The sequence below is a fragment of the Plecotus auritus genome, assembly GCF_963455305.1.
Source record: "Plecotus auritus genome assembly, chromosome: 1".
Lineage (NCBI taxonomy): Eukaryota > Metazoa > Chordata > Mammalia > Chiroptera > Vespertilionidae > Plecotus > Plecotus auritus.
In genome coordinates this window covers 123,168,617-123,185,922 of record NC_137770.1, presented here as the reverse complement: position 1 = coordinate 123,185,922, position 17,306 = coordinate 123,168,617, and the positions used below count along the sequence as shown (strand labels likewise).

At 43.4% G+C, this 17,306-nt stretch overlaps 1 protein-coding gene across 1 annotated transcript in view; it reads left to right on the top strand.

Moving 5' to 3' along the window:
- The window catches only part of THSD4 (thrombospondin type 1 domain containing 4), a gene marked incomplete at both ends in the record, with an annotated part of 709,334 nt that overhangs the window by 110,552 nt on the left and 581,476 nt on the right, over positions 1–17,306 (top strand). The window contains one exon of the mRNA XM_080656972.1: positions 13,182–13,284. Within this exon, the coding sequence (XP_080513098.1) occupies positions 13,182–13,284 (103 nt within the window). The remainder of the gene's footprint in view (positions 1–13,181; positions 13,285–17,306) is intronic.

The window sequence follows — 17,306 nt, the reverse complement described above, 5'->3', positions numbered from 1 at the left end:
TTGAATTTATATTAGTTCACACAAACACTCCATCTATGCTTTTGTTCCGGCCCTCTGGTCCAGTTTAAGAACCCATTGTGGCCCTCGAGTCAAAAAGTTTGCCCACCCCTGGATTAGACATTATATAACTTACTAAGTGATCATCCCAGTAAATCTCATACACATCTGACACCATACATAGTTATTAGAATATTATTAACTGTATTCCTTATGCTATACTTTATATCCACATGACTATTTTGTAATAACCAATTTGTACTTCTTAATATCTTCACCTTTTTCACCCATCCTTCCAACCCCTCTCCCATTTGGCAACCATCAAAATGTTTTCTGTATCTATGAGTCTCTTTATGTTATGCTTGTTCATTTTGTTTTTAGGTTCAATTATTAATAAACAGGTATTTTTTTTGCCATTTTATTGTTCATATTTTTTATCTTTTTTTCTTCTTCTTAAAGAAGACCCTTCAACATTTCATTTAATACTGGCTTGGTGGTGATGAACTTCTTTATCGTTTTCTTGTCTGGGAAGCTCTTTATATGTCCTTTGATTCAAAATGATAGCTTTACGGGGTAGAATAATTAATTGTGGTTGTATGTTCTTGCTTTTCATCACTTTGGATATTTCTTGCCACTCCCTTCTGGCCTGCATAGTTTCTGTTGAGAAATCAGCTGACAGACTTATGGGAGCTCCCTTGTGGGTAGCTGATGGTTTTTCTCTTGCTGCTTTTCAGATTCTCTCTTTGTCTTTAACCTTTTGCATTTTAATTATAATGTGTCTTGGTGTGGACTTCTTTGGGTTCATCTTGTTTGATACTCTGTGCTTCCTGGACTTGTATGTCTATTTCCTTCACCAGGTGAGGGAAGTTTTCTGTCATTATTTTTTCAAGTAGGTTTTCAATCTTTTGCTCTCTCCCTTCTCCTTCTGGTGCCCCCATGATGTGAATGTTGGTACCCTTGAAGTTGTCCCAGAGGCTCCTTACATCATTGTTTTGGGTTCCTTTATCTTTTGCTGTTCTGATATGGTGGTGTTTGCTTCTTCTATTCCAAATCACTGATTTGATTCTCACCTTCATCTACTTTTCTGTTGATTCCCTGTAAATTACTCTTCAGTTAGTGTATCCTTCATTTCTGAATGATCTTTTTAATGTTTTCTTTGTACTTTTTCATGTTGTTGAAGTTCTCATTACAGTTCCTTGAAGTACTCACTGAGTTACTTAAGCATCATTATAACCATTGGTTTAAACTTGTATCTCATATTTTGCTTGTCTCTATTTTATTTAGTTCTTTTTCTGGAGATTTCTCCTGCTCTTTCATTTGGGACATATTTCTTTGTCTCTGCATTTTGGCTGCTCCCCTATGTTTGTTTCTATGTATTAGATAGAGCTGCTAATTCTCCAAGATTTGATAGAGTAATCTTGTATAGTAGGTGTCCTGTAGGGTTCAGTCATGCAGCTTACCTAGTCACACAAACTTGGCACTCCAGGTGTACTCATGTGTGGGCTGTGTGCATTGTTCTATTGTAGTTGAGCCTTGATTGCTGTTGAACCTCCCTCCATCCCCTCCACCCAGACCATTTGGCTGTGAGGACCAGCTGCAACTGCAGTGTAGGAGCTGCTGTGCAGGAGTCAATCCTGTGGATCAGGACTTGCTTCAGTGTGGCTTTGTTACTCACCAAGTCTACCCTTTGAGTGTGCCACACATGGAAGTGGTAGGGTTGAAATCTGATGTGGTCTGAAGCTATCTACCAGGTGCACTGGCAATGGGGCATTCCAGGAGGTACAAGGTACCTACTGCCTGTGCCCTGGCTGGGGCCACTCAGCACAAGCTACAGAATGATCTGCAGATGGCTGCTTCTTGTGCTATACTTGGAGGTGCCCAGGAGAGGCTAAGCTGTGAACCAAGGCCTGCTGCTGCTAGTGCTGGGCCTGAGGCCACTTAGCAGGAGATATGGTGTATGAAGAGGCCAGCTGTTGCTTATTTGAGAGATTTTAAGGAAGTCCAAAGTAGGAGACAAGAGAGGCCATTTGTATGAAAAAGCCACTGGAAACAGCTTGGGTGGGCCTGCAAGTTGTGTGATGCTGGGGTCTCAGGGAATCACTAGAGCAGGACAAACAAAGTGAGCCAGATTGATGAAGACTCAGTATGGCGCCCACATGCTGGCTCTGTGGTTGGGGGTTGGTCTCAGAAGAGGAACAATCGCCTCTGCCATCACTTTTGTCTGGCAGAAAGCTGTCCCCCAGCTCTCTCCCTGATGCCAGATAATTTATTTCCTCCACATATGTCCCTAGTACTTTTTAAGCTGCTGTCCCAGTGCTGGAGCTCAGAGCAAGTGATTCTGAGTAAGTCCGTGTGTGGGCCCTTTAAGAGGAATGCCTGGGACTCCAGCAGTCCTCTGTTTCACTCATCCACTCGTTTTCACAGCTAGAAGTTATAGGGACTCCTCTTCCTAGTAGTGGAACCCTGGTTTGGTGGCCTGGTGTGTGGCTGGAACCCGTTGCTCCTCAGGGGGTACCTCCATGGCTAAGATATCCCTCCTGATTTTAAAATGCCACTTGTAAGTGTAGTACCAGCATTTTCTGCCTCTTTGCTCCTCATACCAGTCTTGATGTGGCTTCTTCCTTGTACCCCTAGTTGTAGGACTTCCGTTTAGCTAGATTTCAGGAGGTTCTAAATGATGGTTGTTCTGTAGTTTAGCTATAATTTTGATGTAGTTGTGAGAGGATTTGAGTAATGCATTCACCTATATGACCATCTTGATTGGAAGTTTTATACCCTATGAACACTTTAAAACTCTCTGTGTTAGGGGTCCCCAAAACCACACCTAGGTTTGATGATTTGCCAGGAGGACTCACAGGACTCAGCATGTAGTCTATAGTCATACGCATAGCTATGATTTATTACAGCGAAAGGATATAGAGGAAAATCTACAGAGAGAAAGGCAAATGGGGCCAAGTCCAGAGGAAATCAGGCATCAGCTTCCCAGAGTCCTGTCCCAGTGGAGTCGCACACGACACGCTAAATTCCTCAGCATTGAGTTGTGACAACACATGTGGAGGGTTGTCTATCAGGGAAGCTTGTCAGAGACTCCCTGCCCAAAGTTCTTATTGGGGGCTGGTCATGAAGGCACTCTCTGCCTGCCACATACAAAATTCCAGAGTCGAAAAGAAAAGCATATGTTTAGCATAAACTATGGTTTGGGTATAGTGAGTCACTCTTATCACTTAGGGAGTGGTGGAAACCCTTCTGACTTCCAAGTTTCCAGACCCCAGCCAAGGACCAACCTTGCAAGCAGGCCTTCTTAAGGAGAGCAGGCTCAGTCCTGCTGTGTTAAGTCTTACTTGCACACTCTCCATGTGGACCCCCGCTCTCCAGCATCTTAGCAACCAATGACATATCCTCTCCCATGTCCAACATGAAGAGATGACAGGAATTCCCAAATTATGCAAATCTTCCTATTCAAAGACAGAAGTGGTGAAAGGGCAATATTGTGAAAAATCATACTAATCGAACAGAGAAGTGCAGGCTCTCCAGGTGAGGGAAGAGTTTTCTAGGAAGAGGGAGTGACAGGGATCTGGAGTCCCTTTATACTCCCATCATGGCCAAGGAGCAAGAGGGAGTGTGGGGGAAACCTCTCAGTTACTCAGAAGTTTGCCCAGTGAACGGTGTTCACCTGCAAGTGTGTCTTCAGCAGGGAAGGGCTAACATGCACAGTCCTGCATTTTCAGCTGTGGCGAAAAATAGCAAATACTCAAGGACTTGAGTAAATAGTTGTTTCTTCTTCATGGAAACTCTTGGCCAAAACTTGGGGACAAAAGAACTAGTGTGTTTAAAGGGGTGAAACTGGGGAATCTGAAAACCAAACTGCAGTTATTCTAGTACCTGATGGGATACAATTGAAGTAAAATTATGTTTCTGGGTTTTGTATTATGATTTGCTAAGTACATGAGCAGACCAGGACACTGCTGGAGGTGGTGTCTCTTGCTGCCTTCTCTGGAGCACTTCTTTCTCCTGGAGAGGGATTGGCGCTCCAGCTCCTGGATAAAGGAGGCTGTAAGTGCAAGGCAGGGATAAGAGTGAAAATTTTTAAGGTGCTTTGTTGCTAAAGGAGTTTAGGCAGAGTGCAATTTACATTATGAGAGGAAATAAGCAGGTTGGAGACAAGCTCACGATAAAGAGAAAGTTAGAGGTCCTGTCCATCCAAGAACTGGCCCACAGTTATTGCTAAAAGCAGGAATGTGATGAGTTCTGGTATGGGTGTCTCTCCAGTAAATTTCCCTGTGGGGGGGAGTAGAGGGACTGGATTCTGACACTGGATTTATTCATGTGGAGTTGTTTCTGCCTCATAGTATATGAAATCAAGGGAAGATGCTGGACAAATCTCCAGTGTAGTTAAGTATGCTCTGTTCAGGCAGATTCTAATTCTGCCCCATTTTTAGTCTGACATTGAATGGAAGAGCAGTTGATAACTTCCTGATGGCAGTTTTAAGGAGAAACTTAGCAGCTGGGCCAGGTAATAATTTAATGCAATTCTGTAAGGTGTAAAACTTGCCAGTTACTGTGGTCCAGTTATTGGATGGACAGGAAGGACCTCTAACTTTCTCTTATCTTGAGCTTGTCTCCAACCTCCTTACCTGGGAAATCTGTGCTAGTGTCAGTGGTTTTCAGAACATTCCACTGTACATCTTCTACACTGCTTGGAATTTTCCACAGAAAGTTTTCCAGTTGATTTCTTCGTATTCTGTCAGTGGCCTTGCATATATACCTATGTGAACTATATATGAATATATAAATATTAACTGTACTTATTAAATATATAAATATTAAATGGAAATATTCACAAATATTTCATATGTATGAACTATGTATGTATGAATCACACACACCTATATATGAATTTTTCACAACTGTCACTTTTCATGATTATAAAATGTACAAATAGTAAGAAAAATCATACTAATGGAACAGTGGTTGCCCTGGCTGATGTGGCTCACTTGGTTGGAGCATCGTCCCATACACTAAAAGGTGCTGAGTTCAAATCTTGGTCAAGGCACATACCTAGGTTGTGGATCCCTAGTTGGGGCACGAGCAGAAGGCAACTGATTGATGTTTCTCTCTCTCTCTCTTTCTCTCTCGCTCTTGCTCTCGCTCTTGTTCTTGCTCTAAAATTAAAAAAACAAATAGCAGTGGTAGAGAGGTATATCCTAGTCCCTTTCCCAAGATATAATCACAGTTAGCCATATTTAATGCTTAGTTTTTTATGGTCATTCTTTCCATAACTCTAAATAGCACACTAATACCTCTGCTTCTTGATATGTCAACTTCAAATTTTCTCTATCAACTCCTTACTCCGTCAACTCCTCACTCACCCCTGCCCTCCCACTTTGCTGATCTCTGCTAGCCACATTTCAATTTTCAGTTATATTTTTAATTATATATATAGAATACTGACAATTTTTATTTCCTTAATTTATCAACATTGGGAAGGATCAGTTAACTCCTTGTTTTGCAAGATTAGAAATTTAGGGCCCAAATAATTCATTACATTTTTCTCATTGAATTACTTAGGGGTGTGCAAAAATAGGTTTATAGTTATGAATGACATTCTTTTGAGTTAGTAAAGCTATTGTAGTAATCATAACATGTGTATCTTTTTCCATACAAACAACTGTAAACCTACTTTTACCCACCCAGTATTTTGGTTGATGTATTTTTCTCACCTTGACCTGTGAAATCCTTGCAGGAGACATTTATGAGGGATTCTTCTCTGTATCCTTAATCCACAACACCTGGCATATGGCAGGAGCACAGTGAAGGAATTTCACATCCTGCCCTAGCAGATAGCAGAGAGAAGAAAATCAGTCTTACTCATGTGATCCCTGAAGTAGCCACTAAGAAATGTATGCTCCTTGGGAAAGTAGGAGTTTTGAATGTTTTAAAAAGTTTGCATCTTGCCATATACTTCCTGGTTAGTTAGAAAAAAGATGTTCTCTTTTAGATCTTCTTAAAGGCATAGAGATGTTAATATTCTAACGAGGGAGAAATAAGCAAGCACTTCTAGGATAGGCCTAGATTTTTATGGGCGTGTGTCCCGGGTTCTCCTGGGTGAATGGGTGGGCTTAGCAACATTAGCATCCGTTGGGTCTGTGATGTATGCATTGAATGAGAGGGAAATACCTTTCTCTAGGACAGTGATTTTTTTCATCTCATGGCACACATTAACTAATTACTAAAATTCTGGAGCACACCAAAAATAGAGTTTTTGCTGATCTGACAAAAAATAAAAAAATAGGAATAATCTAGAATAATTTACACCAGACAGCTATTGCTGTGTTGGCTGTTGTCTTATTTATTTATTTTTTTTATTTCACAATCTAAGGAAAAAGAGGTCAGTGCCTCTGACTAAAGAGTCAGGAATTGCATGTTTTAAAAATTATTGTGGCACACCAGTGTGCCTGCTACAGCACACCAGTTGAAAATTGCTGCTCTAGGAGAACATAATGAACTTGAATGGGGAAAAGAAGTATTTGAAAACTAAGAAGACCTTAGTTTTTTAAAATCCAAAGCCTTGACCCAACTCTTTTTGTTTTGTTTTTTAAATTTTTATTTAATTTATTGGGGTAACATTGGTTAATAAAATTATATAGGTTTCATATATATATACTGGAGGCCCGGTGCACGAAATTTGTGCATGGGGGGGTGTGTTGTCCCTCAGCCCAGCCTGCACCCTCTCCAGTCTGGGACCCCTCTCACAATCCAGGACTCCTGGCTCCCAACTGCTCGCCTGCCTGCCTTCCTGATTGCCCCTAACCGCTTCTGCCTGCCAGCCTGATCACCCCCTAACCACTCCCCTGCCAGCCTGATTGATGCCTAACTGCTCCCCTGCCAGCCTGTTTTCCCCTAACTGCCCTCCCCTGCAGGCCTGGGTCCCCCCCCAACTGCTCTCCCCTGAAGGACTGGGTCCCCCCCAACTGCCCTCCCCTGCAGGCCTGGTCACCCCCAACTGCCCTCCCCTGCAGGCCTTGTCCCCCCCAACTGCTCTCCCCTGAATGCCTGGGTCCCCCCCAACTGCCCTCCCCTGCAGGCCTGGTCACCCCTAACTGCCCTCCCCTGCAGGCCTGGTCATCCCCAACTGCCCTTCCCTGCAGGCCTTGTCCCCCCCAACTGCTCTACCCTGAAGGCCTGGGTCCCCCCCAACTGCCCTCCCCTGCAGGCCTGGGTCCCTCCCAACTGTCTTTCCCTGCAGGCCTGGTCGCCCACAACTGCCCTCCTTTGTAGGATCGGGCCTAAACCGGCAGTCGGACATCCCTCTTGCAATCCGGGACTGCTAGCTCCTAACTGCTCACCTGCCTGCCTGCCTGCCTGCCTGCCTGCCTGATTGCTTTTAACCACTCTGCCTGCTGGCCTGCTCTCCCCCAAATCCCCCCCCTGCTAGCCTGATCACCCCCAACTGCCCCCCATGCCAGTGTGCTCACCCCCAAATGCCTCCCCTGCTCGCTATGATGTGCACTGATCACCAGGGGGCAGACAGTCGACCGGTTGACCAGTTGCTATGATGTGCACTGACCACCAGGGGGCAGACGCTCCAACTAGTAGGTTACCCTGCTGTTGGGGTCCAGCCGATTGGGACTGAGTGAGATGGGCCGGACACGCCCTGGAGCCCTCCCACAGTCCCTCCCTGGCAAGCCTATCTCCCACATCCCTCCCCATCCCCGATCGTGCACCCATGGGGTCCCATGGCCTGGCCTGCACCCTCTTGCAATCTGGGACAGCTCAGGGGATGTTGGAGAGCCAGTTTCGGTCCGATCCCGCAGGCCAGGCTGAGGGAACCCACTGGTGCACGGATTTGTGCACTAGGCCTCTAGTGTTCAATAAGAGTGGTGAAAGCGGACATCCTTGCCTTGATCCTGTTCTTAAGGGAAACACTTAGTTTTTGCCCGTTGAGAATGATGTTGGCTGTAGGTTTGTCATATATAGCCTTTATTATGTTGAGGTATGATCTCTCTCTTCCTACTTTGCTGAGAGTTTTTATCAAAAAAATGGTGCTGGATTTTGTTGAATGCCTTTTCTGCCTCTATTGATATGATCATGTGATTTTTATCTTTCATTTTGTTTATGTGATGTATCACATTTATTGATTTGTGAATATTGTAACAGCCTTGCATCCCCAGAATAAACCCCACTTGGTTATGGTGTGTGATCTTTTTAATATATTGCTGGATCCCATTTGCTAATATTTTGCTGAGAATTTTAGCATCTGTGTTAATCAGGGATATTGGCCTGTAATTTTCTTTCTTTGTAGTGTCTTTGTCTAGTTTTGGAATTAGGATAAATATGGCTTCATAAAAACGAATTCTCTTTCCATGAGAGGTGTGTTGGCAGTGGTGGGGTGGCAGAAGAGTTTTTGCAAAGTTGAGTTTGTTCCAAATAGCTTGAGAAAGCAGATAATAAATATATTTGTTGAAAAATGTGCTGGATTACTTGTAGGAAATTTTGGTCTATGGTGATATTATTCTATAGCTGGAAAACAAAGAGGATATTTGCTCCAAACATCCACCTTTCAGGAACTTACAGCTTCTGGAACTGGTGGTTTCATCTGTGACATCTATTTAGATTCCAATTCAGCTAACATTTATTGAGCATTGCTATGAGCTAGAAACTTTAACGTATTACTAATTTAATTCTCACAAAATCCCTGGGAGGTGGGAGTGATAGAATAATTTAGGTTTAGAGAAGCAAAGTGCTTTGCCCAAGGTCATAGCCACTTTCTTATGGTAGTGTGGGGATAGTTTTTAGATTTTTTTTTTCTTTAGATTTCCTCATTGTGGTGATGTTAAATACATCATATGATTCTATGATAGCTGGTCTTTTGATTGAATCCAGAGCAATGCAAAGAATTAAAAAAGTGCATATTTTACTCAGGCACACTTCAAGTTCATGTTCCCTGGTGCCACTTTCATTGCAGGTGATGCTTTTTAGTCTCCTGGGGAACTGAAAGTAATTACTTACCAAAAATTAACTGTGTGATCACCAACAGTGGCCTCCTGAACAGTGAAATTGGGTAGAGTCCGTTGTTATCTCTGATTAACCAGGGTCACTGGAAACACAGCCCGTTTCCATAACACTCTTTGTGACTCATAGCAACCCCAGACAGTTGTCTAGATGGAACTTTGGACAGGGCCTGAGAGTTTTATATTAAAGTGCATCTTTCTTTCTCTTTCTATATGAGACCAGTGGATATATCCCTCCTTCTTTGGGCAGAAGAGACTCATTTGAAGGAGCTTATTTCCCAGGGGGCATCACTTGGCTCCGAAGCTCCAGTCTTTTCTGGCCCTACCCTGAGTGAGCCTGATCTCTATCAACATGACTTTTTCCCTGTTACAGTTTTCTGGCCTGAAAATTCCAAGAATCTGTGTCCATGGAAGGGATCTGCTGTCTGCAGAAAATCTGCCCAAAGCTAGCTCACAGTGTAAAACAAACAGTTACTGATAAGGTGAGGGTGACTCTATGGTATCAGGAAAGGACCCACTTAAACCATAACTAATGTGAAATGAAATGTTAATTTTAGAGAGTCTGTAAACTGAGAGGAGATCATGTAATGATAATAGTATAACAAGTAAAAACAAATCTAAACTACAAAAGAGACCTGAAACAATTTCTCCAGCCTAACTTGGTTTTCATCCTCAGCCCACAGCTTTCAGCTCCTGACACCGGGACCACTTCACCATACCTCAGAGGCTGAATCTGACCTTGGCCTCTAGGATTTCTCCTGACAGCATTCAAGGCCCTCTTGTCTGAGAATTCTTTGCTTATTAACTTTGCTGTCCACACAGTCTCAAGGGCCATCATGGCATAGTAGTTACTAGCATGTGTTCTAGACACGAAGTGCCTGGGTTCAGATACTGACTCCACCACTTATTAGCCCTGTACATGATCTTGGGCAGCTCATTTAACTTTTTGTTGTCTTGGTTTCCTTATCTGTAAAATAAGTATAATAACTGTCATGAGGATTAATTGAACTAATGTACATAAATCACATGGTGGAGGAAGTACTCAATAAAAGTTACCTGTTCTTAATATCATCATCACCACCACCACCCCAGGCTTCTGCTTCCTTATCTGCACCATAATTCTGTGTCAGTAACTCACTTCCACATCTGGGCCCTGTGAGCCTTGCATTTCTCTTACCAGATCCCTCTCCTTCCCAGAAAGTAGTGCCCTACTTCTAACTGGCAGCTTGCCTGGCATCATGTGGGTCCCTGCTCAGGATCACCAGGGTACCTTGTTACTTCCTACTGTACCTCCCCATGCTAACTGATGGTTGGATAGTCAACCTCTGGGCTTGGCTGCTTCCTGACAATCGTAGGTGACCCCCTACTGTGGAACGGATGCCACCTAAGTCCTCCTGCCTCAGATCATGCTCAAATATAAAGTACTTGTTGATAACCAGAGAAAGGGGATCCTGAATGACCCATCTATCACCTGTAACTAGTTGGCTTGGCAGATGCATATGGATGTAATCAGCACCAGGCAGTAGTGGGACATTGAAACACACCATGAGGTTATAAACTAGAAGCACATGTGAAGTGGCTAAAGGCCAGATGTGTTTGGGAGAGCTCAACTCTGATATATTTTTATTACATAAGTATTACATATTTACTGCAGAAAAGTTAGTAAATAAACCAAAAGTTAATTGTGAAGAGAAAATGTCTATAACCCACCTTCTGGAGATAACACTTAAAACTTCTCTCTCTTTATACACACACACACACCCCCCACATAATCATTTTAGCACTTTTTTCACTTAATGGGTTGTAGGTAAAATAGACATTTATATGATCAAATTCTGAGCAATTCACAATGATTCTGATGGTGCCTGGGTTCAGAGAAGGGATTAAGCAGACTGGCTAAGTTTTTGTGGTCTGCAGCTTCCAATTCTGGTAACTGCCAGCGGGTTAATTAAGGGTAGTTTCTTGCTGGGGCCTCATGGCAGAGCAGGTTGCTTTACATAGGCGTGGTTATTTGGGAAAAGGACATTTAGCCTACTTGCTCTGGTCTGGTTTCCTTAGAAAATCTGCCACCCAGCAGCTTATCTCTTATTTTTTTATAGCCAGAGTGGGTGACAGTGCTCTGGACTCTGTCTCTTATCACTGTGGGGCTTTTGGCAAAGTTTGCCACTTCTCCAGACCTCAGTTTCCTCAAAGGGGGTTGGAATTGATTCTCACAGCTCTACCACTTTGTGATTGCATATTAAGGAATTTGAAGTGAGATTGAGGTTTGGGTGTGGCTGTGCAGTCTGGTGTCAGGCTGACTGCACCAAAGTCACCTGAGAGAGCAAATCCAGCATCTATTCCTAGGCCCTTTTCCCCACCCTCCCATGGTGTGAGGCCTGAGAATCTGTATTTTTAGCAAAAGCCCTGTGATTGCTTCTGGTTGCAAGGATGATGCCTTCTCCCAAACTGCCCAACTTGATCACATCCTTAGTTGGATTCTGATTCTGGCCAAAGGGTTGTAAAAGGCATCGATACCAAATCCTTCCTGGAGATACCTGACGTTCGACTTTTGGGCCTCCAGTAGCATGGCTTCCAGAGCCCTTCCGGCCTGTCAGCTTCTCACTGATGTCAGAGCTCATTTTTCCCACCAGTCTCCATCATGTTCTATTTTGCATGGCTTCTTGCTCCAAGTGGTTTGGCTCAGGCTCCTACAGGGTTGTACCAGCAGCCTCCCCGACTGCCCTTTATTGAGCAGGAGATGCTCTCCTGCCACCTGGTTTCATTCCTCTTCCTGTTCTCTCATCTTCCAGGAAACATGGTGTTTCTGATATATACAGTTTATTCCAAAGACTTCTTATATACAGGGTTTTAATACTTAAGGGGCCAGATTCCTTTCCTCTCCTTCCTGATTATTAAAACACACACTCATATACACACTCCACACTTAAACAGAGTGTAGCTAGGTTTAAAAGTGCTTAATCAGCTCTGGCTGCTTTGGCTCAGTGGATAGAGTGTCGGCCAGGAGACTGAAGGGCTCTGGGTTTGATTCTAGTCAAGGACACATGTCCAGGTTGTGGGTTTGGTCCCCAGTAGGGGGCATGCAGGAGGCAGCTGATCAATGATTCTCTCTCATCATTGATGTTTCTATCTCTCTCTCCCTCTCCCTTCCTCTCTGAAATCAATATATATATATATATATATATATATATATATATATATATATATATATATATATATTTAAAGCACTTGATCATACTTTATCCATAATTTGGATGAGAGATTCTGATCTTACTATCTTACTTCACATTTACTTATTTTATGTCACTCTTTGCTCTTTTGTAGTATTTACAAATAAAAAAGAAGCCATAGGGAGCTGGATATTTTCTTTGACTAGTTGAGAGTATCAGAATCACCTGGATAATTAGATAAATACAGATTTCTGGATCTCATCACAGACTTACTGAAAAATAAGCCTTGGGAGAGGGATGTAGGAATTTGCATTTCCCAGGAGATCTCTGGGTGATGCTTTTGTATGCTAAAGGCTGCGAGGTCCTTCAATAGGTGGTGGAGAGAATTTAGACCAGAATGTAGACAAGGTGGGGAGGACACTGAGATGCAACCTGGTGGGGACCAGACTGCTTGGAGTTAAATCCAGCCTTTGTCCTCGCTGGCTGTGTGGCTCCTCCATGTTGTTTGCTCATCTGTGAGAAGTTTGCAAACTCTCCTGTCTACCTCATTGGTTGTTGTGAGGTTTAAATGAGTCGACATGTGTAACATGATTAAAGCAGTGCCTGCACATGGTAAGGGCTCTCTCTATACATGTTTTCTGGGAATATTATGCCGTACACATGAATGGCGTGACCAAAGACAGAAATGGATGACCTCTTAGGGGGAAGTGAGCAGACCAACTTGTCAGGAGAAGAAGGTGGTTTTCAGATTCTGAAACTTAACTGGGGAGCTCGCTAAAAATTTAGTGTCCTTAAAAAGATTCTGATTTAGTGAACTTGGAGTGAAGCCTTGGAATCTGTGTTTAAAATTTTTGATGTAGGTAAAATCAGCAAATTTTCAGAAGTCCTGGTTTTGGTAAAGCAGTACTGGTATTTAAAGTTGGAGCAGTCTCCTGGGATTTGACTGGGGATACAGAAAGGTATATGTGGACACTAATTGCATATTTACTATTTGCTTTATTAGGTGTGTCCAGAAAGCAGTAGGAGTATTTGGGAGGTACAGTGTGCATCCTACAACAACAAGCCATTCATGGGCCGCTTTTATGAATGGGAACCATTTACAGAAGGTAAGAATAGACCCAGCCCTGCCTGTAGAAATTATTTTTGTCTGCTTTTTTAACCCTGTTGCCTTCAGTTTGATGCTGGAGGAATTGGTCATCCTGACCAGAGTGGCAATAGAGGTGGAAATATGACCCCTGGGCAGAGGGGAGCCTGCAGAGGTCTTCACCAAAGGTAGTCCAGCTCAGGTGACCCCTGGACCATCAGTCAAATGGGTGAGGCATTGATAGAACAAGCAGAATCTGAGGAGGCAGGGTGAGTGGGTCAGGACAGGGCTTGAGGGGTATGGGTTGGAGCAAGAGGTTCAAACTGAGGTTGTGAGGAGTGAGCAGGATGGAGTTCCCCTTTTCCTTGATTTCTGCTGCCTGGGCTGGTGTGATGGCTTAAGAAAACTGCAGGAATGCAGGGTTAACATATGTTTGACTTTCCTGGTCGGGGGAGAGGAGCCTCACATGCTGTTTCCAAAGATGAAATGTGATAGGCAGGCATTGTCCATAGACCAAGGTTCCTGCTGTTTCAAAATGACAGAAGATCCGATTTTGGTAGAGCTTGTCAGTGCTCTTCTGGGTCCCGGAACCATTTATCTTTGTTGAAATCCAGTTGTTAGCATGGGTTTTGGATTGAGAAGTGTTAAATTTTGAGCTGTTTCTTTCCATCACAAAGAAAGCAAGCTCCAAAGTTGTGCTAGACTTTAAGCGTGAGTCTTGGGGAAATTTGTTTTTAACCCTTGATTTAACTTTTCATTTTAGAAAGTTTCATATATATATATATATATATATATATATATATATATATATATACACACACACACACACACACACACACACACACACTCACACTCACTAGAGGCCCGGTGCATGAAATTCCTGCACGGGGGTGTGTGTCACTCGGTCCAGCCTGCACCCTCTTCAATCTGGGACACTTCCAGGGATGTCCGACTGCCCGTTTAGGCCCGATCCTACCTAAACGGGCAGTCGGACATCCTTCTCACAATCCAGGACTGCTGGCTCCCAACTGCTCACCTGCCTACCTTCCTGATTACCCCTAACCACTTCCAGCCTGATTGCCCCTAACTGCCCTCCCCAGAAGGCCTGGTCACCCCTACCTACCCTCCGCTGCAGGCCTGGTCCCCCCTAACTGCCCTCCCCTGCAGGCCTGGTCACCCCCAACTGCCCTCCCCTACAGGCCTGGTCCCACCCAACTGTTCTCCCCTGCAGGCCTGGGTCCCCCAACTGCCCTCCCCTGCAGGCTTGATCACCCCCAACTGCCCTCTGTTGCAGGCCTGGTCCCTCCCAACTGCCCCCCTCTGCTGGCCTGATCGCCCACAATTAACCTCCCCTGCAAGCCTGATCCCTCCAAACTGCCCTCCCCTGCTGGCCATCTTGTGGTGGCCATCTTGTGTCCACATGGGGGCAGGATCTTTGACCACATGGGGGCAGCCATCTTGTGTGTTGGAGTGATGGTCAATTTGCATATTACTCTTTTATTAGATAGGAGATATATATATATATATATATGTATATGTATATGTATACACACACACACACACACACACACACACACACACACTAGAAATTCGTGCATTGGGGGTGGAGGGCCCTCAGCCCAGCCTGGAGCCTGCACCCTCTACAATCTGGGACCCTTCGAGGGATGTCTGACTGCCCGTTTAGGTCTAATCCTGGTGGGATCAGGCCTAAACGGCAGTCAGACATTCCTCTCACAATCCAGGACTGCTGGCTCCCAACCACTCGCCTGCTTGCCTGCCTGATTGCCCCTAACGGCTTCTGCCTGCCAGCCTGATCACCCCCTAACCCAGGGGTGGGCAAACTTTTTGACTCGAGGGCCACAATGGGTTCTTAAACTGGACCGGAGGGCCGGAACAAAAGCATGGATGGAGTGTTTGTGTGAACTAATATAAATTCAAAGTAAACATCATTACATAAAAGGGTACGGTCTTTTTTTTTTATTTCAATAGTTTTATTCATTTCAAACATTTTAACAAGAAGAATGTAAACACTAATTATTATAATTTGAAACTTCAAAAAATGGAGGAATCATAGCACAATAACATACCTTATATTGAAGATGGCAAAGGCAAAATAAAATTGCCTAACAAAGGAAAGGTACAAAAGCCTTTCAAATTAAACTTAAATATAATAAAATAATTTAAAACTAAAACAAATAGAAAAGAACAAAATGTGTAAACAGTAAATTAAACATTTTCTTTAGTGCAACTTCCAAATTATGCCCGGGACGTAGATGTAGATGGCAATGTGGACTGGGTTGAAAGGTTTTTGGTCTTTAAAACATCAACTTCAGTGGGAACAGTGTTGTTGGTCTCCTTTTATAGCTAATGCATCAAAGTCTGGAGTTAGTTTTGTTGTGGCTATTCTCAGGATAGATCTGAGGTGTTCGTCAGTTAAGCTGGATCTGTGAGGGGCTTTGTTGATGTTCATGACGCTAAATGTCTGCTCACAAACATAGGTTGACCCAAATAGCACCAGTATCTTCTGTGCCATCCTCCGGATGTTTGGAAAAGTGGCTTCATTAAGTGAAGCATAAAAGTCTCTTGGTTCAAGAGAGCTGAATTTCTCCTTTAGGACAAAGTCAGACTGAAGATCGATGAGTTCCAGTTGCACCTCTTCTGGTGCTGTTTCAGGGTTTTGTGACAAAGGACAGGCCACCAGTTGAAGTGACTGGTCAATTTTTTCAACATCAGAAATCCGACTACAGAATTCTGCATGCAGGTCATCCAGTGATTTGCTGTATTTCTTCACGTTTTGGATGGTCTCCTTCTGTGTGGCTAGTGTGGCAAAATGAGTGAAGACTTTGTCTGAAATTTGTCTGGAAAAGAAAATCAGCTTCGATTGAAAGGCTTTCACATTAGTGTACATGTCATGTACATACTGATCTTTTCCCTGTAGCTTCACATTTAGCTCATTCAAATGTGAACATATATCTACAGCAAATGCAAAGTCACACAGCCAATTCTTGTCACTCAAGCTCAGTAAATTCGTCAGACTTCCCCTTTAATTTCAAAAATGCACCAATCTCTTCTTTGAGCTCCCACGCTCGTTGGAAATCTTTGTCCAAACTCAACCAGCGGACATGAGAGTGGTAAAGTAAGTCGTGGTGATCCGCATCAGTTTCCTCCAGAAACTTAATAAACTGATGGTGCTGAAGTCCCTTTGCTCGAATGAAATTAACAAGCTTTATGACTGGATTAACAACATGATTAAGTTGTAATATAGACTTGCACAATGATTCCTGGTGAATAATACAGTGAAGAAAAATAACATCTTGGTTAGGGTTCTCCTCTTTCACTTTATCCTGAATTCTTTTTAGCAGTCCAACATTTTTTCCAGTTAAATTTGGAGATCCATCTGTCATGACATTAGCAAGTTTACTCCATGGTAGCTTCATTTTCTCGATGACAGTAGACACCCGGTCATACAAGTCCTCTCCCCGTGTTTTTCTTTTCAGTGGCTCCATGGCTAAAAACTCCTCTGTAATTTCAGAATTGTCTCTAATCCCTCGGATAAAAATTAAGAGCTGAGCAGTGTCTTTACGTCATTACTTTCATCCAATGCTAGTGAATAAAACTTAAAGAACTCTGCCTTACTATTTAACTTGCTGGCCAAGTCTTCATCAATCAGTTCCACTCGACGAGTCACTGTCCTGCGCGATAAGCTGAGTTTTTCAAACTTGCCTTTGCTCTCTGGACACAAGAGACCTGCTGTCTCTATCATACATTCTTTCAAAAACTCGCCTTCAGAGAGAGGTTTGCTAGCTTTTGCTAATTTGAATGATAGCATAAAACTTGCTTTGGTAGTTGTCTCTTGAATTGCAGTTTGTCTGTGAAAGACATTTTGCTGAGCCTGTAATTTAGCCATCAACCTCTGTGCAGTAGCCTCCCGTTCTTGAGATGACTGCTTGCTAGCATAGTTGCCATGCTTTGTGGCAAAGTGACGGCTGAGTTGTACTCTTTGAAGACTGCAAGTGTTTCCTGGCATATCAGACATACTGGCAT